This window comes from Marmota flaviventris, chromosome 2 (genome assembly GCF_047511675.1).
Source record: "Marmota flaviventris isolate mMarFla1 chromosome 2, mMarFla1.hap1, whole genome shotgun sequence".
In the NCBI taxonomy this organism is placed as follows: Eukaryota; Metazoa; Chordata; class Mammalia; order Rodentia; family Sciuridae; genus Marmota; species Marmota flaviventris.
The window spans coordinates 120024907-120050897 of NC_092499.1; the positions used below are offsets into that span (position 1 = coordinate 120024907).

A 25991-nucleotide genomic window follows, 5' to 3' on the forward strand; every position below is an offset into this window, starting at 1 on the left:
GAGAATTCCCAGGCAGAAAGTGAAGGAACTTCCTTGAGAATGGAGGCCCAGCCCATACCTCCTGCTCCTGGGGGCTAAGGCAGAGGGAGGGTGTCCAGCCCAGTGAACAGGTTTCCACCCACCCCTGGGGGTATCCAGGGGAAGGGAGGGAAGACCAGCCCTGTCCCTGGGGGTGGGAGTGGACAAGCAAGTGAACACTATACTAGTGGCTTTTCATTCAAGATTTCCTTCCCTCCCAGTAAGAAAAGCATAAGAGGGGCTGGGGTTGTGGCTCAGCAGTAGAGCGCTTGCCTAGAACATGTGAGGTCCTGGGTTCAATCCTCAGCACCATATGAAAATAAGTAAACAAAATAAATGTATCATTTCCAACTACAACTAAAAAAAAGAAGCCTAAGAGCCACATTTTAGAGGTGAGGAAACTGAACAGCCATGTCCAGTGACTTGTCTGAGGTCACATAGTTAAGCTGGGGTGCAGGTGGCATGCAAACTAGAGGAGCTGGGTATAAATATAAACCCCAGCTGGACGCACCTGTAATCCCAACAGCTTGGGAAATTGAGGCAAGAAGATCCTGAGTTCAAGGTCAGCCTCAGCAATTTAGGGAGGTCCTAAGAAACTCAGTGAGGGCTGGGGATGTGGCTCAAGCAGTAGCGCGCTCGCCTGGTTTGCATGCGGCCCGGGTTCGATCCTCAGCACCACATACAAAGAAAGATGTTGTGCCCGCCGATAACTAAAAAAAAATAAATTAATGTTAAAATTCTCTCTCTACCTCTCTCTCTACCTCTCTCTCTCTCTCTTTGAAAAAAAAAAAAAGAAACTCAGTGAGACCTGTCTCTAAATAAACTATAAAAAAGGGCTGGCAGCTGGGGTTGTGGCTCAGTGGTAGAGCGCTTGCCTCCAACACATGAGGCCCTGGGTTCAATCCTCAGCATCATATAAAAATAAATAAATGAAGATATTCTGTCCATCTACAACTAAAAAAATCATTTTCTTTAAAAGGGGCTGGAGATGTGTCTCAGTGGTTAAGTGCCCCTGGGTTCAATCCCCAATACCAAAATAAATAAACAAATAATAAAACAACCCAAAGCAGTGAGTGCCAGGGACAGGGCTGAGCCGTGACCTCAGTGGGTGAGCAAACCTGGAGGGGGATGGGAAGCAGTGGGTAATTGAACAGCCCCCCCAACACCACCCTCCCAGCACCTGCTTATTCTGGGCAAGAAAGAGAGGCTGGGGCCTTTCTAGGGAACCTCCTGGCCTTGGGCAACTACCCAGTTCTGTGGATACCCACAGAGGTTTCGAGGTTTCGAACACCTGGGCACAGTAGAGCTGGCAGCTGCTCAGAGGTGGGGGAAGGGGAAAAGGAAGAGAAAAGAAAGAAGGATGGGGGAAGGAGAGAGGAGAGAAAAGAAGGGAGGGAGGAGGGAAGGAAAGATGGAAGGGAGAACCTCATTTTTTAATTTTAATTTTTAGTTGTAGATGGACACAGTACCTTTATTTTGTTTATTTATTTTTATGCGGTGCTGAAAATCGAACCCAGTGCCTCACACGTGCTAGGCAAGCGCTCTACCACTAAGCCACAACCCCAGCCCTCATTTGGTTATTTGTGCCTAGCTGGGTCTGTGTCCTTGCACAGGTGTGCTCCTGAGAGTGAGCGTGTGTATGTGCAATGCTATTTTTCTCTATGGTCCTCTAAGTTCCATGAGTCCTGTGAGCCAAGCTGAGAAGGCGCCATTTAGAGGAGCAAGGAGGCCAGGCTTGCTGGATCTGCTACTTCCTGGTTGTGCCATCATGAGCCAGGGTGCTTCCTGAAGTATAAGGCTCTACACTGATAATATCCTCATTTAAAGAAGAGTCAGCTGGGCAAAGTGGCACACCCCTGTAATCCCACCAGCTCTAGAGGCTGAAGTAGGAGGATCACAAGTTTGAGGCCAGCCTCAGCAATTTAGTAAGGACCTAGGCAACTCAGTGAGACCCTGTCTCAAAATAAAAAATAAAAAGGGCAGGGAATGTGGCTCAGTGGTAAAGCACCCCTGGGTTCAATAACCAGTACCAAAAAAGTCAGTAATCCTGAACTGGGCACCTTGACTCATACCTGTAATCCCAGAGACTCAGGAGGCTGAGGCAGGAGGGTCACAAGTTGGAGACTAGCCTTAGCAAATTGGTGAAACCCTGTCTCAAAATGAAACGTAAGAAGAGCTAGAGATATGGCTTGGTAGTAGAATGCTCCTGGGTTCAATCCCCAGTACCACACACACACATATAAAGAAGAGACAGCAGCCCTAGACATGATCCACAGGAACTGGGGGTTACCAAGAAGATTAGAAATGCATGAGGAAGATGAAGGTTTTGGGCCTGGGAGGGCTGGAAGGGACAGTGATTGCCTCAAGAGCCCTATATTGGGTGAGGGACACTCTCTTGGTTGTCCCAGGCCAGCCAGTCCCTGACATGCACATGTATCCCTGACTACCCAGTACAGCTTGGCTCCTTTCTCATGCCTTGGACTTATTTTCTCCCAGAAGCATTGCTGTGTCCTAGCTCTGTCCTGGGCTGGTGTCCCCCTGTCCTCACCCCCTGTGCTGAGAATTGAATCCAGGGTGCTCTATCAGTGAACAACAACCCCAACCCTATCCTAATCTTTATACCTGTGTAAACTGAGCCTCAGAGAGATGAAGTAATTTGCCTAAGGCAGCAGAACTAATAAAGAGCAGAGGCAGATTTGAACCAATGAGGATGGACACCAGTCTTAGCCTCTAGCCCCTCTAGCACAGAGTATAGGGTCCCCTGCCCTGTAGCTGTAGCCACCAGCTCTGGGCCTTTTCGGGAGAGCCCTTCTGTTCTGTTAGGCCTGTCTCCTCTTGTCACAGTGTGGGGAGCCCCATTTTTTGGTGGCAGCATGTCAGGTCAGTGACATTTTGGCTTTTCAAAGAACTGGCTCCTAGCCACAGCTCGGGCGGTGGCTGAGAGTGGTGGCATTCTACCTCCACTGAACTTGGAACACAGGGCCAGCTGTTGGGGAGCCCCTGGAAATCCACTGGGTGCTGGAGGTCCAAGGTCCTGCAGGAACAGAGAAGTGGCTGGGCCCTGGGAGGCCATGGCTGAGAGCTGCTTGCGGAGCAGAGGTCGGGATGGGAATGGGATCAGGCTGGTGATCTCAAGATGGTTTCTGGTGGTCTGGTCAATCTCAGGATCCTCAGGCTGACCTGTTCTTCATCGTCTGATCAATAGATATTGCTGGAAAGTCCCCTAAATTACAGCTTTCTCTAGATAGCCTATCTTTCTCCTCTAAATCTATTTATGGGGGGTGGTATTAATTAACAGTGCACAGATAGATTTAAAGATTTCCTAGGAATTTGGGAGTAACAGGCCTGGAAGAGAGACTAGCTTAGGGAATAACAGGCCTGGAAAAGCACTTGGAATTTCTGAATTAAAATCTTATTTTCTTGTCCTTCCTTTAGGCTCCTTTCTACCTAATTTTCATTTCTCCTATCCCGCCTGAGGCACACTTCTCGAGGGGCCCCCAAAATGTCTTCATAGGCCTTTTACCTCCAAGAGCTTTCTGTTGCCCCTTCTGGGAACAAACAGGAACCACTGTCACAGAGGGGTCAGGCTGACCACAGTCTGACACTTCTGCCCTCCACCTGCCCAAGATTAGCATCTCAGCACCCAGCGCTAGGGCTGAGGGTCACAGGAAGTCCTTGTGACCTTCTGGAGATTTCCCTCAGAAGATAAATTGTGGGCAAGGAGAACCGTGCCCGGGTTCCCATGCCGCAGGTGCCCTGGGATTGCCTGTTGGAGAGAAGGCGCTCAGGGCCTATTGTCCCTGTTGGGACAGTCCTCATATGGCTCCTGTTTGTGGCCTCACAGTTGGGATAGGAGTGGGGATAGAACTAGGACTCGGAGCTGAGCTTCGAATGAGCTGAGGTGGGGTGAGGGTGGCTGGACACAGCTGGGCATGGGGGCCTTGGGAGCAGAAGGCACTGCTAGAGGACATACTACCCCCCGGCCCCAGGATGGAGCTTGTGGAGGAAGGGTGGCGGCTGGGAGGTGCTTTGGGCTTTTGGGCCTTCCCATGGCGACTCAGAACTTCTTTCCAGAGAAGAGAAAGTAAGACTTTGACCTGCACCTTCCTGGAATCCTGTGGCCTCTCAGGAACTGGCCTGAAGAAGGAGGAGGAAGAGTGCTTCACTGAGTGCCACGGGCTGTCCTGCCTGCTCCAGGTGTGTGGGGACATGTAGCACCTGACTCCACCTCAAACCCAGGCAGGGTCCTCATCGCACAGCAGGAGACCCTGGGACTCAGGAAGGCTAAGAGGCCTCCCCCAGGTCCCTCAGCCATGAGTGGCAACTTGGGTTTTTGGGCCTGGGTTTGGCAGCCAGTGCCCCTGTCCCCTACCAGAGCACCCACCAGAGCACCCTAAGAAGGAACTGTCTCCAAGGCAGGAGGCACTGGGGGCACTTCAGCACCAGCCACCAAGGCAGCAGGGGGAATTTTCTGGATGAAGCTAGAGATTCCCTGGAGGTCATGCCCTGCAGATGCTTGCTTGCCTCCTGCTGAGGGGGCTCTAATCTCATGACCCAGGAGCTCAAGGTCAGCCCCAGTTGCCTCTTAGTCTGCGGGCCTTGGCCTGGGGTGAGGTTGACTTCCTGCCGGCTGGGCCCCATGTACCTCTCACCCTCGGGTTTGGGGTTTGCACTGGTCCCACAGGCTTGACTTGCATTTCCTCCCTGGAGCCTGAGCAGTTCCCTGCCCTCCACCCCATGCCCCCCACGACCTGTCTCCCTGGGTGTACGCTGCCCTGTGTCTGGGGAGGTGAATCGGTGCCCTGTGGTGGGAGTGGCTGCTGCCCCTCTCTACGTCACAGTACCATTGCTCACTCACCCCCAGCCTCCAGTCACCCTCTGTGGAACCTGTCACACTCTTGTTCCTGTGTTCAAGAAGGAGGCACAGAGCTCAGTAAGGGGCAATCTGGTCAGCTTAGCCCAGAGCCACCCGCTGCCTTGCCCATGTGTCCCCTGTCAGGGCCTTGGCTCCCCTTTCCTCTCTTCAGGAGGCTTTCTCTGACCCACCAGCCAGAGGCGGTCCCCACCCCCACCCCGTCTCCACTCTGATAGCCATTTCAGCCAGAGCCCATAATCCAGCCACCTTTGGCCAGTGTGGAGGGCACTCAACCCACTTCAAGGGACTGGCGGGGAAGGATTGAGTCCAGTGACTGAGAGGTCTTCAAGGGGTGTGGCTGCAGAGTCTAGGGCAGAAAGGAATGACCCCAAGGCGGGAAGTCTGAGGGTCCTGAAAGGATGAGCTGAGCTCCTTTCAGACCCTGGGCTACACAAAGCCACCTGTAGGGACTTTGAAGAGTAGCCTCCTGCCACATGCTGACTTGACCCCACTTGGGTCTTTCCCATCTCTTTGACACCCCAGCCTCCAGGATCACCAAAGGAGCAGAGATGGCTGAGCAAGGTGTTTGGGTGCTGACTGAGGGTCCCAGAGACCACGGAGTTAAGCCTTGTCCTGGGCCCATCCTCTCCCTGCAGCCCAGTATCCCATGCCCTGAGGGATTCCTTGGCCCCCTATCCTATTCTGGGAGCCACCTGTGGGAGCAGGGAGGCTGACTGGGGCCTGGCCAGCCTGGACTTGCCCCAGCTTTGGGGCCCAAGGTGTGGCGACCTCCTGAAACCCCTACCCAGGGGAACTGTTCACAGGCAGACAGGCCTGATGAGGTGCTAATTACTGAGCTAATTGGAGCCCTAGTGAGTGAGCTGCAGATGGCTGGGCTGTCAGGAGCTGGGGACTGCAGGAGGGGAGGGGGCTCTGGCAGAGGTAAGGAGGGGGATGGAGCCCAGGCTTGGGCCAGAGTGGCTGTGTTTGTCCAGGAATTGTTGACTTATTAGTGATGACCAGCCGCTTAGAAATGCGTTCTTGTTTTCACACCTCTGTTCTGGCCCTGGTTTTCTCTCTGGGAAAATATTTGTGTCCTGAGGCTACTGCTTGTTGGGAAGGGTTCCTGGGACACTGGGGCAGAGTGCTCTGCCCTGGGGGAGTGACCAAGGAAGAGGAGGATGCCAGGCCTGCGGTAGCCTGGTGCTCCCGGGTGGGTGGCAGTCTATTTTCTATTGTTAGAGCAAACTACCTGAGAGGGGGTAGTTTATCAGAAATAGAGTGCTAGTTAACTCAGGGTTCTGGAAGTCCAAGAGCACGGTGCCGGCCTCTGTTGGGCTTCTGGTGGGGAACCTTTGCGCTGCATCAGAACATGGCCGGGGCATCACCAGGTGAAACAGAGTGGGGTGCCAGAGAGTTCACTTTTAAACAAAGTCACTCCCTCCACAACCCATGAATCATTAATCCACAAATGGATCAATCCATTCATGCTGGCAGAGCCTCATGACCCAGTCACCTCCCCGAGGTCCGGCTCCAGATACCTTTCATGTGAGAATTTGAAGGTTGTTTCCAACACATAAAATTCAAGGGGTGCATTAAACCACAGCAGCCCAGGAGACAGCCTGTAACAGAGGGGACATCACCAGGCTGGGCCATTTTGCTGGAGGGTTCTGGGGCTTTCTCCAGGTCAGCATGGCTCTTTCTCATCTTGGCCTAGATCCTGCCTTTCTGAGAATAGCTGCTGTGTGACCTCCTGAAGGGGCCAGAGAGCTGGGGTAGAGGGATGGACTTGTGAACTGTAGAGACCTTAGGAATGGCGGGTGAGGTGGCCTGCTCCCCAGGCAGACCACAAGTCTTTGTGCTGACCTTGCTATGGCCTGAAAAGAAAGGGCTGCTACCCTCTTCCCTCCCCCACCCTTCTAACACAAGCACCCTGGACCTTCGGGAGAATCTGGCTACTTAGGGCCAGACCCCAGCTCTCAGCAGGGCAGTCTGTGGCTGTCTCAATGGCCACAGCCCAACTCCAGTCCTGTCAGCGCCCCATGGCTCCTGACCACACGCTGCACTCCCAGGTCTTCTGGCTCTCTTCTGTCCAGTTAGGTCTACCCTGCAGCTCCAGTTCCATCTGGGTAGGACCCCTCAGTGACTGGGCCCCTGCAGCCCTGCCTGCTGCAGGCCGTTCAGACCCCGCGGGCTCAGGACCTAGGGCTGTCCGAGATCTGGAGAGAAAGCTGGGAGGCCAGACCTCACCCCCACTGAATGCTTGTCCACTCTCCTCTCCCAGGAGTCACTGAAGGCTAAATGACATTATGGATAGTAATAGTGGTTTAATTATTGTGATGATAAGTCCTCCGATTTATTTATTTGTTTATTTGTCTATCTATTTATTTATTTATTTTTGGTATTGGGGATTGAACCCAGGGACGCTTAACCACCAAGCCACATCCCCAGCCTTTTAAAAAATATTTTATTTAGACACAGGGCCTTGTGAAGAAGCTTAGGGCCTCGCTAATTTGCTGAGGCTGGCTTTGAACTAGGACTCCTCCTGCATCAGCCCCCCAAGCCCCTGGGATCATGGGAATGCGCCACCACTCCCAGCTAATTTCTCCAATTTTATGCGCCCCGATTTCTGGGTCAGGCATTGTGCTAGGTACTTTCCATGCTAGTCTTCTCACAGCAACTCTCCAGGAATGGATGTTTTATCATCCCCACTTTTCAGTGAGGAAACAAAAGCTCAGAGAGGCAAGCAGTTCATCCAAAGTTGCACAGCTCCCAAGTGACACTTTAGGGACTCCAAAGTCACTACCTCTTACAATGAGAGGGAGGCTTGTTATTATTTTTTTGCCAACCTGTTTCCTTCCCCCTTTCCCCTCCCTCCCTGCCTGTGATCATATACCGGGTGAGTTTGCATCATTACTAGGGCTCAGGGGTCCAATTAGGAGACTCTCCCAGGGAAGTCGACTGAGGCAATCTCTGCCCCAAGAGGGTCTCCCTGAGCTGAAGTTTTAATTAGCCATCACTGCTCTTCCTGAAACTCTGACCTGCCAGTGGCTATCCCAGCCCAGCTACCTGCAGCAGGAAGCATGTCTGGGTGCAACCCAGGGACCCAGCTCAAGTGCCCCAGCGCGGGAGGGAGATGTGGCAGGGCCTGTGTCCCACAGCGCTCTGCATCCACCTTGGCCTTACCTCACTTAATCCAGTAAATGGATTAATAAAATAAATGGATTAGGTGACTTAATCCATTAAATGGATTAAATAAATCAAATGAGTTAATATTTGAAAAGCATTTAAAATCATGCCAGGTACAAAGGCTATATGTGTGTTTGTTAAATTAAAAAAACAAGTCATGAGGGAGGGGGGAGCAAGGGACAGGGTAGGGGCTCAGGGCTATTCTTGGATATGAAGACAACACATTCCCGGATGACCCAGCTATGGTGGATGACCCAGCTATGGTGGGTGACCCACGTGTGGGCTGTGGCTGTCTAGGATGCACAGTGCTGTCCCCTTGCAATGTGGGGAGCTTGGGACTGAGCGCACAGCCGGCTTGGAAGAAGGGAATACACAGGTATGGAGAGGGCTGGGTGCCAGGCGCCTTCATACCCTGCACACTGCCCTCTAAGACAGGGCTTATCAACTTTCTATCAGTGAAGTAACAGAGGCCGGAGGTCAGGAGAGGCCATCAACAACTCCAAGATCACACAACTGTTAGGCAGAGGATTTAGACTCAAAGCCCAAGCCCTGTATGCTGTGAAATCTGATTCCTTGTGTCCCCCACCTCAGGCCACAGGGTCTGGAAAGCCATAGGGTTATTCCCCCAGATCCAAAAGGGGCAAAAGTGCTCCTCTCACGGGGCATGATGGCACACACCTATAATCCCCATGACTTGGGAGGCTGAAGCACGAGGATTGCAAGCTTGAGACCAGCCTCAGGAACTTAGTGAGGCCCTAAGCAACTTAGGGAGACCCTGTCTCAAAATAGAAAATAAAAGGGGCTGGGGCTGGGGCTCAGTGATTGAGCACCTCTGGGTTCAATATCAGGTACCAAAAAGAAGTGCCCCTCTCTGCTCCTGCTCAGCCTCCCCTCAACCTCCAGGAAACATGAGGGCTTTAAGTGTGGGTGTTGTGTTGAGGGCCCCAGAGACTCCTTTTCTGGGGCAGGGCTGTGAGCCTAAGCTGAGAGGTGACAGGGGGTTTCTGAGGCATCACACTCACTCCTCCCAGGAGCAGGAGGAGAGGTTTCCTGACCATGACCATGACCCTGGCCATTGGACAGCTCACCTCCCTGCTGGGCAGCAGCAGCCGCTGCTGTGTCAGCCAGGAGCCAGAGCTGAGCCCTCCTTGGACATGGTTGCCTGGAAACTAGCCCTAAGTGACGGAAACCCCAGCAGGCCGCTAATGAGGGGGCAGCCAATCACCTAGCCAGACCCTGCCACCCCAGTCAGCATTAGGAATGCTTCAAGGACAGTCTCCCAGGCCTGCCCACGGTAGGAGGGGAGGTGCCCCAGCATAGTAGGAGGGGGCACAGTAGGGTAAGGAGGAGCTGGTTGGCAGCCCCCCAAAACCATTGGACTGGGGAATTGAGGGGGAGGTTATTCCTGCTGGAGGCCAAGGCCTGACCAAAGCAAGGGACAGGCACTGGGCTGGAGTCAGGCTGTGGGTCCAGCTGCCCAAGCCCAAACCACCATCCTGAAAACAGCTGGGACTGCTCTGCCCAGGCACCAAGGCTGGGGGAGGGGATCCCCAGAGAGGCCCTGGCTTGGGGGGGGGAAAGGAGGTGATTAGGGAGGTTGGCAGGAAGCCAGGCCCTGGGTAGAGAGCAGCTCCTGCAACAGGGGGTGGGGGTGAGGGATGGGGGGTGGGGAGTGGGGCGGGGGAGGGCTGCAGGCTCTTCCCTCTCAGGGGGTCCTCCTCTTCTCCTTAGCCTCCACCCCAGGCTGGAGGCCTCCTAGAGGGGACAGCAGACAGAAAGAAGCAGGTGGAGCTGAGCCAGGTGTTTTTCCATTCTAGGTCTGGGGAGAAGATGGGGGGGGTATTGTCAGAACAAGAAGGACACTTGCTCCACAGACTGGGAGGCCCTCAGTAGACCTCAGTTCCAGACGTGCCCAGCTGAGTCCCTGGGCATGTAGCTGCCTTCTGGGCCTCAGTTGCCCCATGTCATGGTACTACAGGCAGGAAGCAGGCTATTGCTGGGCGGAGGTGTGGTCAGGGTCCTAAGGGGACTGCGCTGGGGGCGGGGGTGCCTGGACTTAGGCGAGCTTGGGCAGCAGAGGCTCTCACCTCTGGGCCCAGTTGGGTTTTTCTGTTTTTCTTCTCTTTCAGGTGTGCAGAGCCCTCCTCCATTGCCAAACTAAACTTAGATATAACCTTAGCCCTAGTCAGCCTGTCCCCTGGAGGCAGACCTTGCTCTGGAGGTCCCCCCTGGTAGGGAAGCCAGGTTGGAACTGAGTCGTTTTAGCAAGAGCTGAGGCTAAATGGAAGTGAGCATGGAAGGCTGTGGAGCCTCAGAAGGGACAAGGAAGGCTTCCTGCAGGAGGCCAACAGGAATTAGTAAAGAAAGCTCACCAGTAGCCCTGGCCCCCAGGGGGACAAGGGAGTGTATATAACAAAGGGTGGAAGTGTGACCCACAGGAAAGTTAGGCGGCTCTGGGGGGCTGCTGTGCTAGGCTGGCTGGGCAGGGACAAGCAGAAGACATGCAGAGTCAGAGTGGGAGACACAGGAGACCTAAGCTGGGGGTGATGGGGTCAGACATGGGTACCAGAAAGACCTCTTTGGAAGTAGGGAGGGGTACTGCCCACTGCCTCCAACAGCCAGACAGACCTTCTCATGGCTGGCCTCTGGGATGGACAGAACAGCGAACAGTACCCGCTGCCTCGAGAACAGGAGCGCAGTGGTCTGCTTTAGGTCTGGCTCTCTCTAGCTGAATCGGAAGACAGCTCGTTCACTGTGATACCCCATAAAGCTTGCGGTCCTTAATATTTAGTGGCGGGAAGGATGGGAAGGAGAAAAGGCAGATCAAGCCACCCTGGCTAGGAATTAGAGATGGCTCCCCTCCTCCGCAGAAAGGCCATTGTGTACGGCTTTCCCGAGCCAGTAGGCCACGCAGTCCTCCAGAAGGGCCAGTGAAAACCCTCCCTGCTTTCTGAGCCTTTGAGATTCCCCTTTGAGCCACTGATTTCCTCTGAGTGGGGGTGGGGTTCCTTCAGTGTGTGGGAGGCTCCCTACTCCCTGCTCCCCCAGACAGAGCAGCAGGCTGCTCCCGCCAGCCTCTCTGCACAAGCAAGCTCTGATCTGGAAAGTGGCCCACCTTGGCCCATCTGGTCCCCTCCTTGCACCACCCTAGGTCCTGTGTATCCTAGACTCCTAAGGGGCCTGAGCCCAGGCTGACAGCCATCAGCACTGCCCAGTTGCACTCTCTGCTTGCTTAAGAGGCAGTGGGTTCCTGGCCACCAATGGCACCTGAGCTTTTCCCTTAGAGGGGCTTGGAGTCAAAGTCCTGAGAAAATCCGAGATCTTCCATTTCTGGGCTGTGTGGACCAACAAGTTGACTCCCCTCCTCTACAGCTTGCATTACAAGAAGTGAAAGAATGGGAGCCTGACATGTGGAAACGGTGCCTTCTTGTCTGAAGAGCCAACTGAGGTTAAGAGGCTTGCTGAAGTCACACAGCTCAGAGGCCAAATTCTGCTTGTTTTTACAAACGCCTGCCTCATCTGTTTGTAAGAATCAAATGAGATGATATCTATTAAGAGGCTGACACTGGGCCAAGCTCCACGTAGGAGCTCCTTGCCTCACCATCCTCCAACACTGAGATATACCTCTGTTGGGGGGGCGGCGGGTTCATCAGTAGGAGTGTGGGGGCCTCCCAGAAGGAGGCAATTTCTATAGCTGGGTCTGAAAGGATGGAGGGAAGCACTGCTGTGTGTCTTCAGGCAAAGCACCACACTTCTCTGTTTTTCTGACTCTAAGATGATTACCCCCACCACCTTTCCTCTGGGGTGAGAGAGAGTCCTCTGAGGAAGGGAAAAGATTGGTAAATAGCAGGTGTGACCTCATTAGTGGGAGTGGTATTATTATTAATAACCATAACATAATGAACCAAGGTTCAAAGAGCTGACCCTTTACCTTGTCTTCCCAGGAAGTGAAAAGTAATCTGGGGCAGGTGGAGGAGGGGGAGGGTGTACACCCCCTTGGAAGCATGTGCATAGCTAGGGTGGGGGAGGGTATAATCAGTTTGGGGCTTTTTTATACTACTTGTCTTTGTTAACTCCACCCAGGAAACCCACAGAAGGACAGACTCTTCTGTTCTCTGCTTGATTCGCTGTACCTTCCAGTCAAAACACCACTTCTCTCCAAGACTGTGGTGCTAATGAAAACACGTGGGGCCTCCCAAGGCCGTCACCTTGTGAGAACTGCCTTCATTTACTAGAGACTCTGCACATGGCACATGACCTTCGGGTTAGAGAGGAAAAGGTCAGAATCTTAGGGCTCACAATCTCCAGACACCCCCAAGAGCTTCCCACAGTGATGCTATTTGTCACCACGATCTATAAGGTAGGTTTTCACTGTTCCCATTTTGTGATAAGGAAATCAAGGCTCAGAATATTACAAAGTAGCTCTCAAGTCTCCCATTCTGTGTCCTTTCTTTGGTAGTCCAGGGTGTTTATCTGAGGCTACAAAGGAAGGGACAATGGGACTGCTGTCTTTGGGAGGTGTTCCTGAATTCAGATGAATGACTCAGTGACTCAGTCGGGCTGCAGAACCTTAGCTGGCCCTTGGGGGTCTCTGTTCATCCTGATCTGGTGGGGTCTTACTCAGGCTCAGGGAGACTGGAGAGACCACGAGGCACTCCTGAGTACACAACTTGAATCTCCTAGACCCCAAAGCCAAGGACACTGTCTTCCTCCCTTCCTGCCCCTGCAGAGCAGGATGGGGAGTAGGTGCTGAGCTGGAGGAGGGTGAGGAGAGGGCAGAGCTGGTCAGGAGCAAGAACAGGGAAGAAGAGCTTGTGTGAAAGGGGCTGTCGGGCTTGACTCTGATCTGCAGGAAAGAAGCACTTTCCTGATCCACACCTGTCATCCCAGCCACTTAGGAGGCTGAGGTAGGAGGATTGTGAGTTCAAAGTCAGCCTCAGCAATTTAGCAAGGCCCTAAACAATTTAGTGAAACCTTGTCTCAAAATAAAATATAAAAAGGGCTGGGGATGTGGCTCAGTGGTTAAGTGCCCCATTGCAAAAAAAAAAAAAGGCACTTTCCTGATGCTAAGGTGTGGCTGCAACAAGATCCCCAGGCTGGGAGCCAGGTGATCTGGGTTTTTGTCCTAGCCTGCTCTGTGATTTTGGGAAAGTCCCAACCCTCTCTGGGTCTCTCCTCCCCAGATCTTTCCAGACTCTATTTCTAAGGTCCTTCAAGCTCTAAACTAAATGACACCTTTCCCCTTTCCCCAGATGACCTCACATCCTCTTCCTAATCCTACCTGGAGCACAGTCCCTCCAGCAGCTTCCTGATTCTTGGCACCTGTGGCCTCAGGCCTGCCTCTTCTGTGACTCAAGCCGCCCTGACTTTTGATTTGGAGGAGGAAGCCTAGGTGGTTTTGCCCCTGAACTTGCTCTGCCCTTTGGCATGTCCACCTGTCCTCTTCTCTCACTGCACACATCTGTCCCCAGTCCTTGGGCAGCTCAGGAACTACAAGGACCAGATTCTTCCTAAGAAAGGAGCAGTACAGAAGGAGCCTCAGCTAACAATCAGATGGCCCAGAGCCAGGGCAGAGGAAGCCCTTTCACCCCTCCAGCTCCTCTTCGCAACGCACCATTCCCAGCCCAAGATGCTCCACCTCCATCAGGCCCCCCAGGTTACACATGTTCAGGCCAGCTCTGAGGGACACTTGCCAAAAAGATTCAGAGATATCTACCAGGCCTCTTAGCAATCCCTCAACCTTCCTGGCCCACCCCAGAAGTGGGAGATCACCCTTTCCTCAGACAGCTCCGGTACCATAACAGGGTCAAAATACATGTCTGGAATTTGCTCTGTTGAGGCCTTCTCCTCCTCCCTTTAATATAACTAGTACGTCAAGGGAGTCAAGGCGCCTACTGTGTGCCAGATAGTTTAAAACAGTCTCTTCCAAGCTTGACAACACAACCACTATGAGACCACTAAGAGGCAGACAGAATTCCAGATTTACACATGAGGAAACTGAAGCTCAATGAGGTCAACTGGCAGGCGCAAGGTCACATAGCTAGAAAGTGGCAATGAATGGCCAGGCGCGGTGATGCCTGTCTGTAGGAGGCTGATCAGTCTTGACAACTTTTCGAGACTCTATCTCAAAATTAAAAATAAAAAAGTTGGGGATGTAGAGCTCCCTGGATTCAATCCCCAGTACGAAGGAAGAGCGGAAGGAAAGAAGGGCCAACGAATGAATGATCCAACGGAATGACTTAACCAGCGCAGGTGACCGGCCCGCCAGGCAATGTGGTTCGCGGAGCGCTGCGGGTACAGACAGTGCACAGCGCCCGCGGCGAGTCGCCAGAGAGTTGGCCCCCCGCAAACCCTCTCGTGGGCCCTAGGGAGCTCGAGCTCCCAGAGGCGCGGCCGGGCTCTGCCCCCACCCCGCGGGCCGCCCCGCCCCCGCTCCGCCCCCAGTCCGCCCCGCCCGGGACCGCAGACGGCGCCCGGCGGCGGCGCGAACGGCAGCGCGGAGGGTGGCTCTGGGCTTGGCTCAGTGACTTCCCGCGCAGGGCCGGGCGGGACAAGGACCTGCTGTGTAGGCGGTCCTGGAGGATGCGGCTGCAACCTCAGGTAGCGGCAGCGGGAAGCCTGGCGTCCTGCAGGTAGAGCTCGCCCGCTCGGCGGGCGCCGAAACTTGGGCCGAGTTTGCGGGCGGCGCGTGGAGAGGGGGTGGGTGGCCCTGCCCCAGGGCGCCCCTACCGGTCGGCCCGGGGATGGTGCGCGCGTGGCCGGGGCCAAGGTGCTGCGGCTTCCGGCGGGAGGGCTCTCGGGCTAGGCTTGTGCCACTGCCCCCACTTTCCTCGGACTTCGAGGTTCCCGAGGCCTGGTAGCGCTCTGGGGCTCCGGCGGGACCCCGGCACCGGGCTGGCGAGAGAGAGCTCAGGCCAGCGCTCGGGCCTCCCGGGCCCGGCTCACGTGGATTGCCCGGGCGAGTTTGAGGGGGCGGTGGGGGCGGCTGGGGCCAGGGGACGGAGGACGCCGAGACGCCGCGGGGCCCTGGACGCGCCCTGCTGGGATGGGGCGGCCCTGCGGTTTCCTCGCCACCGCTTGACTCACCATCTGGCCGCAGCCCAGGCTGGCAGGATGGCCCCGAGGCGGTGACTGCCCGGACTGTGCGGCCCGACAGCCCCCTACCCTGGGACCTCCCCAGTCTGTGGCCGTCGGTCCGTGGGGCTCTGTACGCCAGCCTGCCGGCGTGCTCACGTGTGTCCGGTGCCCGAACGAGGGAGAGAGCTTAGTTATAGAGGGGCATGTGTGCAGATGTGGGCCATGCACGTACGTGCAGGCACGGCTTTGCATGCGTGGCGACGGCCAATATGTCATCCTGCTGGGGTGCACGTGTGCCCCAGCGCAGCCGGGAGGGGCTTTTGAAGACCCGGAAGGCCGTGGGGTCGGTTGCCGCAGCAGAGCCCCAAAGCGAAGTCGACTGTGGGCCCCAGGCACCAAGATTATGGGCGGGGCCCGTAGTGGGGGAGGAGAATAGATCCGATTTTGCTTCCCTTCCACCCATGCTGGATACTGTGGGCTGCCCCAGGTTGGGCTGTAGTGTCTGGAGAGCCCAGAGCCACAGGTGAGGTAGGTGGGAGGTGTGAGAGTACATGTGGGGTGGTTCAGCCCTCCCAAGAGTCCAGATGCTGCCTTCAACTGGGCTGGAATCACCTATTTCATCATGAGGCCCTTAGGAGGTGGAAGGGGAATGGGGTCATAGAACTTTAGAGGACTGGGAGTACAGGGGTGGCAGACTCTTCAGGATCCTGCTTGGGGTCCTGGCCGAGGTTGAAGCTCAGCTCGAAGGACCAATAGAACTTCCCTCCCCCACCAAGAGTAATGGGACCCTGTTCCCTGGGGGCCAGCCCTCTCTAAGTGTCTGCTTGTGACCTCATTTTGTATGTCAAGGAAGGAGACATCTACATTTTGTCTGAAAGGGAAGGCCCTTTCTTAGAGGGAGTGTACATTGGGTCCTCCATCTGCTGGTAGAAGATAAGGCCACCTCTATGCCTCTTATTAGAGTTCTCTGCTGGCTCATTGGAGCCTCCTCTCCTCCCACAAGACTCTGAAGGTCCCAGATGGCCTTGTGTCTATTGACTGGGTCCAGAGGGGTCTCAGAAAGTCTCCAGGGCAAAGGGCATGGGTTGGACTGAGCCCAGGAGAAAAAGACCCCAGTGGCTGAGGGTGGATATAGAGCAGGCTCCAAGGAGTATGTGGGGGAGGTGAGACCAGAGCCAGCATCTAATTAATCAGAGTTCCCCAAGGGCAGAGGGGGAGCTCAGCACCCCCAAAACGTACAACCTCTTCTTGCATCATTTCTGTGGAGTTGATGGGGACTTTTCCCCTAGGATACAGGTCCTTGACATAGGATACCATTAGTGGTTCTGTGGCCTGAGTTCTGATATCCTGTTCCAGCTTCTCTAAACTCCCTGGGGGGTTGGATTCTGGCCCAATGAATCAACTCTTTCTGAGAGGCCTGCCTGGCTTCTTTGTTGTAGGAAGCTAGGAGTGGAGTGGGCATTGCCTTGTCTTTTCTTGACCCCTTCCTAGTCTAACACTGAGCTTCTGGCTGGCTGACATTGGACCCCTGCCATAAGAGAAGAGAGGACTGGTCTTTGCTTGCTGGTGACAGAAACCTGGGACACTTAGTTGGTGGTCTAATCATAGCAAGATAGAACTGATTCATCCTTTCTAACCTATTGAGGGTTTCAGGGAATGGGGTGCTTACTGCGGGAGATAGAGGCTGGTCAGGGTGCAGCAGACAGGTCTCAGATGGAGACCTTCATGAGTCATTAAATGCCTGCTGCGCTGAGGATTCTCTACCCTTGACCTCTCAGGGTCTGGGTTCCCATCCTTGCTTGGCCTTGCTTCAGGGCCTCGGTCTTTCTCTAGCACTTATTTTTTCTATCAGTACAGTGGAAGTAGTTGCCAGCTACCACTCTAGGCCCTTGGGACCTCTCTTCCTGGAGAGGGGATGAAAGAGAGAGAGAGAGAGAGACACATACACACACCCACACACCCCACGTGACCCCATATGCCTTGGAGTAGCCACCCACAGCTTGAGGGCTGGGTGGGGACACAGGCCCTTTTCCCCCTCTGCTGGGATCTTCCCGCTGACACCACAGCACCATCTGGTGGACAGCCTTGACTTTCACTGAGGGGGAGTGGCTTGTATAGATGTAGACACCCCAGCCACCTCTTCTGGGGGACTGCCTTCCAGACCCCAAGCCTAGTAACAGCATTGGCTGTGGCCCTAGGGACTTGGGTTTGAGACCTGGATCTGCTGTTTTTGGTAAGGCTGAAAGATCAATGGAGTGTCACAAGAAACAAAATTTGAAAACAATGCCCAGATCCCATGTCTTTCATACAGGGGTGTCTTTTGAGATCACTGTGGCATCTTGGAATAGTGGGAATGACAGGCAGGAGCTTTGCTGCTTGTTCCATCTCCTTCATCAGTGACTTTGGGATGGATGGGTCTCCATCTATTTTGGTGGGTATAAGCCAAGGCAAGTGATCCTCAAAACTGCCCTAAAATCTGGAACCCCAAGGAAGGGGTCTTGGGAGTCACTTGGAAGAAATCTGAACAGAAAGGACTCCTGGATTGGGGCAAGGGTTATGTGCAGGGAGATTGGACAAGAATTTGTTCAACAAAGGATTTTGTAGCTTAAAAAAAAAAAATAGAGATGTCTGCATTCATGATTCATGCATTCAGTCTTAACTGAGTGTCTGTTGAGTGCCAGGCTCTTAGGTGGCAGTGAGCCAGGGAGCATGGCTTCTATACTGCTGACTGGCAACCTGCACTTCTAACTGCCCTGCCTCCTTCCCTCTTTCTCCCAGGTCAGCTGTTCAGTAGCAGCGGCCCCGGAGGGCTTGACACCTTCACAGTGATGGCGGAGAAGCGCCCACTGGGGACTCTGGGGCCTGTGATATATGGCAAACTGCCCCGCCTGGAAGCAGACTCAGGGCCTGGACATAGCCTGTCCCCCTCTGCTGGTAACCAGGACCCCTGCAACTACAAGGGCACTTACTTCTCCTGTCCCATGGGGGGCACTTCCAAGGCAGGATCTGAGCGGTTGGCTTCCTGGACCCCATACTCACCCTTGTACTCCACAAGCGTAGCAGGACCTCCACTTCGGCCAGACAGCCTGTTTACCAACTGCCTGCTGTACCGCCCACCAGCGGAAGGTTCTGAGAAGATGCAGGACTCCAGCCCTGTTGAGCTCCTGCCGTTCAACCCCCAGTCTCACACATACCCAGGCCCACCGCTGGCTGCACCCAAACCCGTCTACCGCAGCCCCCTGTGTTATGGGCTCTCAACTTGCCTGGGGGAGGGGCCAGCTAAGAGGCCACTGGATGTTGACTGGACCCTGGTGACTGGGCCCCTGTTGTCCTCTGCTGACCCACCCTGTTCTCTGGGCCCAGCTCCTGGGAAGGGCCAGGCCCTGGACAGCACCTTTTTACGTGGAGTGCCAGCTGGGGGATCTGGCAAAGACCCCTCAGTTAGTTTCTCCTCATGCCAGGCGTTCCTGGAAAAGTATCGGACCATCCACAGCACAGGCTTTCTGGCCTCTAAGTACACAGGTCCTTACTCTGGGGACTCCAAACAAGCAATGGTAGAGGGGCCTTCAAGTCCTTGGACACAGCTGGCTCAGCCCCTGGGGCCACCGTGCCAGGAGGTATTGCCTACCCACTACCCACTCCCTCCCCCTCCACAGGCCCTGCCTTGCCCCCCAGCTTGTCGTCACCCGGAGAAGCAGGGCAGCTACAGCTCTGTGATCCCACTGCAGCCTCTGGGAGTCCATAAGGGGACTGGATACCAGGTTGGTGGGCTGGGCAGCCCCTACCTGAGGCAGCAGGCAGCCCAGACTCCATACATACCCCCAGTGGGACTGGACACTTATTCCTACCCCTCTGCCCCACTCCCGGCACCCTCACCAGGCCTCAAGCTGGAGCCTCCTCTTGCTCCACGGTGCCCACTGGACTTTGCCCCGCAGTCTCTGGGGTTTCCTTATGCCCGGGATGACCTGTCTCTCTATGGGGCATCCCCTGGGCTTGGAGGGATACCACCTTCCCAGAACAGTGTGCAGTCTGTGCCACAGCCCAGTGCCTTCCAGCGGGCATGCCAGCCTTTGCCAGCCAGTCAGCCATGCTCTGAGCCTACAAGGCCTGCTGAAAAGCCAGCACAGGAAACCGAAGAAAGGACATGGCTGCCCAGCTGCAGGAAAGAGCAGCTCCAGACCCCGCTCAGCGAACACTCTGGAGCTCCCATTGTCATCCGAGATAGTCCAGTGCCCCGCACCTCACCAGCATTGCACCCCTGTGCCCAAGAGCACCAGTCTGTCCCACAGAAGGAGGGTGCTAGACCGCCTGGCTCTCCACCAATGCCTGTCATCGACAATGTCTTCAGCCTGGCCCCCTACCGTGACTATCTTGATGTGCAGACGCCAGAGGCCACAGCTGAGCCAGATTCAGCCCCAGCTACCAGTGAAAGCCAAGACAAAGACTGCAGGGGGACTTTAACTACCCAGGAGGGATCCTCAGAGCCTTGCTGCTCGCTTCGGGAGGAGGTGGCCTTGGACTTGAGTGTGAAGAAGCCCACAGCAGAGGCTGCTCCCATCCAAGTCCCTGGTCCTACAGTGCAAACCAAGCCCACTGCAACCGCAGACACGCCAGACACAGGGAACATAGGTTCAGATCTGTCAGGGCTGAAAAAGATGGTCACAGAAGCACCTGGGTTGCCAGTGGCCACAGAGGCCACACCAAGGACCAACTTTCACAGCTCTGTGGCCTTCATGTTCCGAAAATTCAAGATTCTCCGTCCATCACCGTTACCTGCAGCTTCAGACCCAGCCACACCCACCTCAGCTCCTGCCTCTGTACAGCCTGCACTCACCCCACCATCTGTACCCATGGGACTGCAGATTCTCACTCAGCCCTTGCCAGTGGCATGCTTCAACCTGGCCCTGCCTAGCCCTCCAGCCATAGCTGTGGCGGCCCCAGCCTCGACTCTAGCCCCTGCCCCAGCCCCTGCCCCAGCCCCTGCCCCTGCCCCTGCCCCTGCCCCTGCTCCTGCCCCAGCTCCTGCTCCTGCTCTAGCTCCAGCTCCAGCTCCTACTGTAGCCCCAGAAGACACCCCAGAGCAGCGCTTTACAGGGCTGCATGCATCCCTGTGTGATGCCATCTCAGGCTCTGTGGCCCACTCCCCACCAGAGAAGCTGCGGGAGTGGCTTGAGATGGCCGGACCGTGGGGCCGGGCTGCATGGCAGGACTGCCAGGGAGTGCAGGGACTGCTCAGCAAGCTGCTGTCCCAGCTGCAGAGGTTTGTATGCACGCAACAGTGCCCCTTTCCCCACGTAGTGCGAGCAGGTGCCATCTTCGTGCCCATCCACCTGGTGAAGGAGCGGCTCTTCCCACGGCTGCCCCCTGCCTCTGTGGACCATGTGCTGCAGGAGCACCGTGTGGAGCTGCGGCCCACTACACTGTCAGAGGAGCGTGCGCTGCGGGAGCGTGCCCTGCATGGCTGCACCTCACGCATGCTGAAGTTGCTGGCGCTGCGCCAGCTGCCTGACATCTACCCTGATCTGCTGGGCCTACAGTGGCGAGACTGCGTGCGCCGCCAGCTGGGTGAGCATGGGGCAGCCCCAGTAGCCACCAGAGCTGTGAGCGAGTGACAGGTGTGTGCACTGTGTGAGTGTGGGGGGTCACAGCAGATGGCTGAGTGGTTCCCGGTTCCAGGGTGGGCTCTAGGGACCCCTCTCTTCGCCCTCCAGGTGTCACTGAGTGCTCTTTTCCCTGGAAACTTTGGTCCTCCTTGGTGCTACCTCTTCCTGGAGCCTCCCTCCTCCTGTGCTTATGCCATCTACATCTTTGGTGTAGGCCCCTTTGGTGTCCTGAGGCTCTGGCCAGGCACTGTTTCCTACTTGTGGTCACTTCTCCCCATGTCTCTGTACATCCCAGCCGTCCCTCTTCTGAGTTCTCATCTCAACCCACTGCCTGCTGGAATTGGCAGCTGGGTGTCTCCTGCTCTGAATTCATCCTAACCGTAAACACCCTCCTGAACTGTCCTTTCAGCCTACTTTCCTGTCTTCCTCATCTTGGGGGAGGGGAGGGCACTCTGCTCTCCATGCTCACACTTGATGAGGTCCCACTCAAATGCTCTTGCCTTTGAATGGGTCCATCCTTGGGCCTCTCAGCACTGATGTGCACAGCAGTGTTTCCACAAATCGGCACCTTTTGTGGTTTGCTTCCCCCACTGGGTGAATGAGGCCTTGCGCCCGTTGTTCTGCTTGCATTCCTTATGTCCCAGAGGACCATGTGCTGCTGCAGCATTGTGTGGTGTGTACACTCACGTTTCAGCCAGGATTGAGCAAGAATGTCCTTTCCTCTTCTGTATCAGTGCACCTGACCTCGAGGCCTCCTGCCCACTCAGTGTTTTCTCCCTGCTGACCCCCTGTTCCTGCCCCCAGCCTCTTCTCCAGGCTTCTCTCTGAAGATCCTGTTCCTGGTTTCCTCCCGACCTGGCTGAGTCCCCGTATCTGGGTGGAGGCCTGAGTGCAGAGGTAGAGCTGGGGTTGCGCTGATCAGCATTCCTTGTGCCTAAACACTTAAAAGTGGGGACAGAGGTCTCAGTGGAGTGGAAAGAAATGCAAGTGTGTCTGTCCTGTCTCAGGAAGAGTGGGCTAGAGTGTGGGTAGTGCCAAGAGCTACACAGCCTCTTGGCCTGTCCTCTCCCTCCCCTGGACCTGTCTGGGACCCAGAGAGGGTCAAGTCTCTTCCTGGGCTGACATGGAAATGACTGGGGCCACATTCCCTCCTGCTGTGACTCCAGCCTACAAGAATTGGGCCTGGCAAAGAAGTGACCAGGGCCCAGCTCTTGCCCCTGGCTAGATTGTCCCCACTTGATTGCTGAGCTATGGGTCCTCCACTGTCCTTAGAGGAGTTACCCATTGTGGGTGCCCCTAGAGAATTTTTCCTGTCTTCATTTCTTTTGGGTTCCTGTGCTCCTTCTGGCACCCAATAGGTGTATTCTTGGTTAGGGACCCCTTTTGTCCCCTGCTCAACTCCTCCACCCACCTCCCTTCAGGCATTGCTTTGGGGCAGCCTCTGTGTGGGATCTTGCTCCAAAGCTCTTGTTCTGACTTTGGAGGTGCTATGGCAGAAAGATGATGGCTTCTTACATATGGCACAGTACTCGCTTCCTGTGCCTCACTTTTCCCACATGGCCAGAGTGGTTCCTGACCTGCTGGGCTCCTTTCCTCTCATCCTTGCTCCCAAACAGCCTCTCCTGAGCAGTGCTTTCTCATCAGAGTTCTGGAGTCCCTTGGGGAGGAGTACACCTTTTCAGCTTGGATGGGCCAGCCAGCAGGTACATGCAGGGAAAGATTATGATGGTTGTGGTCCTTTTGGTGCCATCCTGGCTTGGGGAAGAACCACTGTTCTGGATGGCTTTGAAGACCACGAGATGGGACCTGAGGGTGCAGGATCTGTAGCCTGACTATGTGCTCATTTTCCAGGTGACTTTGACACTGAGGCTGGAGCTATTCCCACCTCAGAACCCACTGTGGCCAGAGATGAGCCAGAGAGTATAGCCCAGGCTCGGAAGTCACCAGCCCCCAAGGTCAGGAAACCAGGGCGGAAGCCACCAACCCCTGGCCTGGAGAAAGCAGAGGCAACTGCTGGGGTTGGGTCATGTGGTCCCTCACCTACTCCTGCCAACAGCACTGGCCCACCTGGCCCCACGCTGAAGGCCCGCTTCCGAAGCCTTCTGGAAACTGCCTGGCTCAATGGCCTAGCATTGCCCACGTGGGGCCACAAGGCCTCAGGACCTGACCGGCCCCCACCCTGCCCACAGCTACTGGGCAGCCAGAGCCATCACCTGTAAAGTTGGTTGCGGGTGCTGTTGAGACAGCCAAATGTCTAGGATCAGCCTCTGCTTCTGCTGCCCAGGGCCAGGAGTCCATGCTGGGGTATGGCCACTCCCTTGGAGTATCTTTAGCTCTCACCCTGGGGCCTGCGAGGCTGGACTGACTGAGAGCCCCTCAGCTTTTTAACGTGAGGGTCTTCATTGGAAAAGACTACTTCCTGTTCTTTGGAGAAAGCATGTGGGCTCTGGAGCCCAACAGACCTGGTCCGAATGCTGGCTGCTGTTCCTTGCTGCGTGACCTGGGCAGACCCTTCGCCTCTCTTGAACCCTCGTTCCCCATTGTAACGTAGGACAACACGGCCTACCTCACAGGGTTGTTGTGGGGAGATGCCTGACACACCCGTTGCCAGATGGTCTCTGCTCCCTGCCTGAGACAGGTCTAGGACCTCAGCCCGGGCCTGGAATAGGAAGCTGAGGCAGCAGAACCTCCTGTTAGATGGTCTTTATGTGTCTTAGGACTTGGTTATCTTAGAGTGGTACATTGTACAGTGTATATGGCTTGACACACTTTCCCTGGTCCCTGCTGCTGGTGCAGCAATAACAGCCTGGGACTGGTGTCCTTGCAGGTCTGCTGCTCCTGCCCCAGGGAAGCCCCAGGCCTGTCCTGCATTGTCAGCCTGTCCGGTGACTTCCTGAGCTGCTTTTACCCACACCAGGCGTTGACCCAGGAAAGTTGTGTTTTCTGGAAGCCAAGCAGCTACAGGGACTCAGGGACTTAAAGCAGACAGGCTGAGTGGCAGCTCCGTCCTAGGAAGTCTCTGAATTTCTGGACTGGGGACCCTGGTACTTCCCAAGCCAGAGCCTTATTAGCCAGGCTTGCTGTGGGCCACCTCCCTGCAAAGTGCTGAATTGAGCTGGAGGCTGGGGAGCTGGGGCCCTTGGCCTTATTTAAGAGTTTGTGATAAGCCTGTGGACCCTGGGGCAGGCAATTAAAGCATTTGAGTTGTTTTGAAACTGGGACCTGACTCGGTGTTTGAGGGGTTGTGGGTTTGCTGTTGAGTCACTGTGGGCCACTCACAGGCTGCCCTCCCTGCTCCCAGAAGGCACCAAGGACTTCAGGCACTATGGTACCCGCCAACTCTGGCCACCGGAGCCCTTCTCACACACCCACTGGCCAGCCACTTCCCCACTTGGGAAAAGCCCTTCCTCCTGACAGTACTGAGAGCCCTGGCAGCAGGAGATACTCCCAAGTGCCCTGTCTCCCAGGACTGAGATCTGTCATCCCTCCCATGCGGGTGAGGGGGTCACTGGCCTTCCTCCAGACACCCAACCTTTGCTGGGCTCTGCTCCCTGTGTCAGGGCAGCTGTGGTGGCAGCCTGAAGGAGTTTTCCTACTCCACTTGGGCCAGGCCCTGTCCCCAGGGCACATTAGACTTTTGTTGGTGCTTCTAACGGCCCCACTACACTTTCCCTCTCTGCCTGCCTGGCCTTAAGCTGGACCAGGATTTGGAATGGCATCTGCCATTGCCCCCATACACCATCCACATAGGGCCTGGTGTAGAATGCCACTTTCTGTTCATAGGAACCATATACAGACTAGGTAAGTTTTAAGGAAAACAGGTTTACTTTGGTTCATGGTTCTGGAAGTCCAAAATCAGGGCCATCTGGTGATGGCCTTCATGCCAGCAGAGTCCTCAGGTGGTAGGCATCCATGGCAAGACATAGCATGTGTGTCTTCTGATCCTTCTCATACAGCCATCAGGATTGTCATAGGGCTGCATCCTCATGACTGGCCTAACCCTAATTAGCTTCCAGAGGCACTCCCCCCCACCATATTAAGTTTCACCTTTTTCTACCTCGAAGAGGGGATTAAAGTTTGACGCATGAGCCCTTGGGGCACTCGAACTACATCCAAACTGTAGCACCTGGCTTGAGAAGGGGACAAGCCACAACACCACACTGGTCACAGCAGTGCCAACCTGGGGTAGGGGTGGTGGCAAGGTGTTCTGGGACACAGATACCAGAACTAGGCTTTGAAGACAAGTTGGGAGAAGAGGGGGGCTGGTGGCAAGTGTGTGGGTGGAGGGAGGAATGGGATCTTTGGGACCTGGAAGCTGGGTGGGGAACCTAGTTTGAAACCTGGTTTATATTGCTACATCATCCATTGCCTGAGGGAAGGAGTCTGGGCCATGGGGCTCACAGGAAGCTGGTGTGCAGAGTAGACCACTTGAGGCCACTCCTGTGAAGGAGAATGCGAATTGCAACAGGTGGAGTTGCTCTGAGTCCTGGGCTGCCTCAGCCCAAGCTGGATTTGGCTGTTTTCTTTCTTGCACACCTGTGCTCTTTACACAACAGTCATACAGCTTGCCAGTGGCTACATAACAGGGGACCCATGATGGCACAGGCCAGGGTGGGGGTGGTTGTTCCTCAAGAAAACACTGTTCTGGGACCCTGTCCTACCCCACCCTAGCCCCAACCTGCAGCCTGCAAGACCTAGTGTTTCCCTGAGAATTTGGTCTAAGGGAGCCCCAGTTGAGGTGGGCAGATGAGAACCCTACCAGGACTTCTGGTCTGGGGGAGGCAGTGCTGCGTCCTTACTCCCCCGCCTCCTGCAGTTGCTAAGAGCTGAGAGGAAGCAGGGCCCACCTGTGCCTTGGCTGAACGTGGCACTCCAGTCCTCTACTTACCCTGCAAATGTCTGAGGCCACTGGACTGGGCTTAGCCAGGATTCAGAAGAAAACCGCCTGGGGAAGGCAGCCCTGGACTCCATCAAGAATGATCTTACGTGGAACCCAGGAATCTGGGTTTTAATCAAACTCCCAAGAAGATCTGACCGGATATTCAGGAGTAGTGCCACCAACACTCCTCTCCCTTTGGGTTACAGATGGGAACAGGCCCAGGGGTTTGCTGAGGGGCCCACCAGGTCAGGGGTTCAACCCTACCTGCTCTGCACTTGGCCAGGGCCCCATGGGCCTAACCCATGCCTGCCATCAGCTGGGCTGTCTGCCTCAGGTGGCCTTGCTAGGCCAGCACGTGCATCTCTCATCC

The 25991-nt window shown here is 55.3% G+C and overlaps 1 protein-coding gene across 3 annotated transcripts; it reads left to right on the top strand.

Moving 5' to 3' along the window:
- The first annotated feature begins 14541 nt into the window (after positions 1-14541).
- On the top strand, positions 14542-23957 carry C2H15orf39 (chromosome 2 C15orf39 homolog). 3 transcript variants are annotated; one of them, XM_027923631.2, is made up of 3 exons: positions 14542-14694; positions 17918-20704; positions 22594-23957. In XM_027923631.2, the coding sequence occupies exons 2-3, from the start codon at positions 17968-17970 to the stop codon at positions 22959-22961; spliced, it is 3105 nt and encodes a 1034-aa protein (XP_027779432.2). In that variant the 5' UTR covers positions 14542-14694; positions 17918-17967; the 3' UTR covers positions 22962-23957. The 3 variants fall into 3 exon arrangements, with proteins under 3 accessions (XP_027779432.2, XP_027779434.2, XP_027779437.2); XM_027923633.2 differs by having other exon boundaries at positions 14542-14662; XM_027923636.2 differs by having other exon boundaries at positions 17918-20754; positions 22594-22682.
- Positions 23958-25991: the final 2034 nt, after the last annotated feature.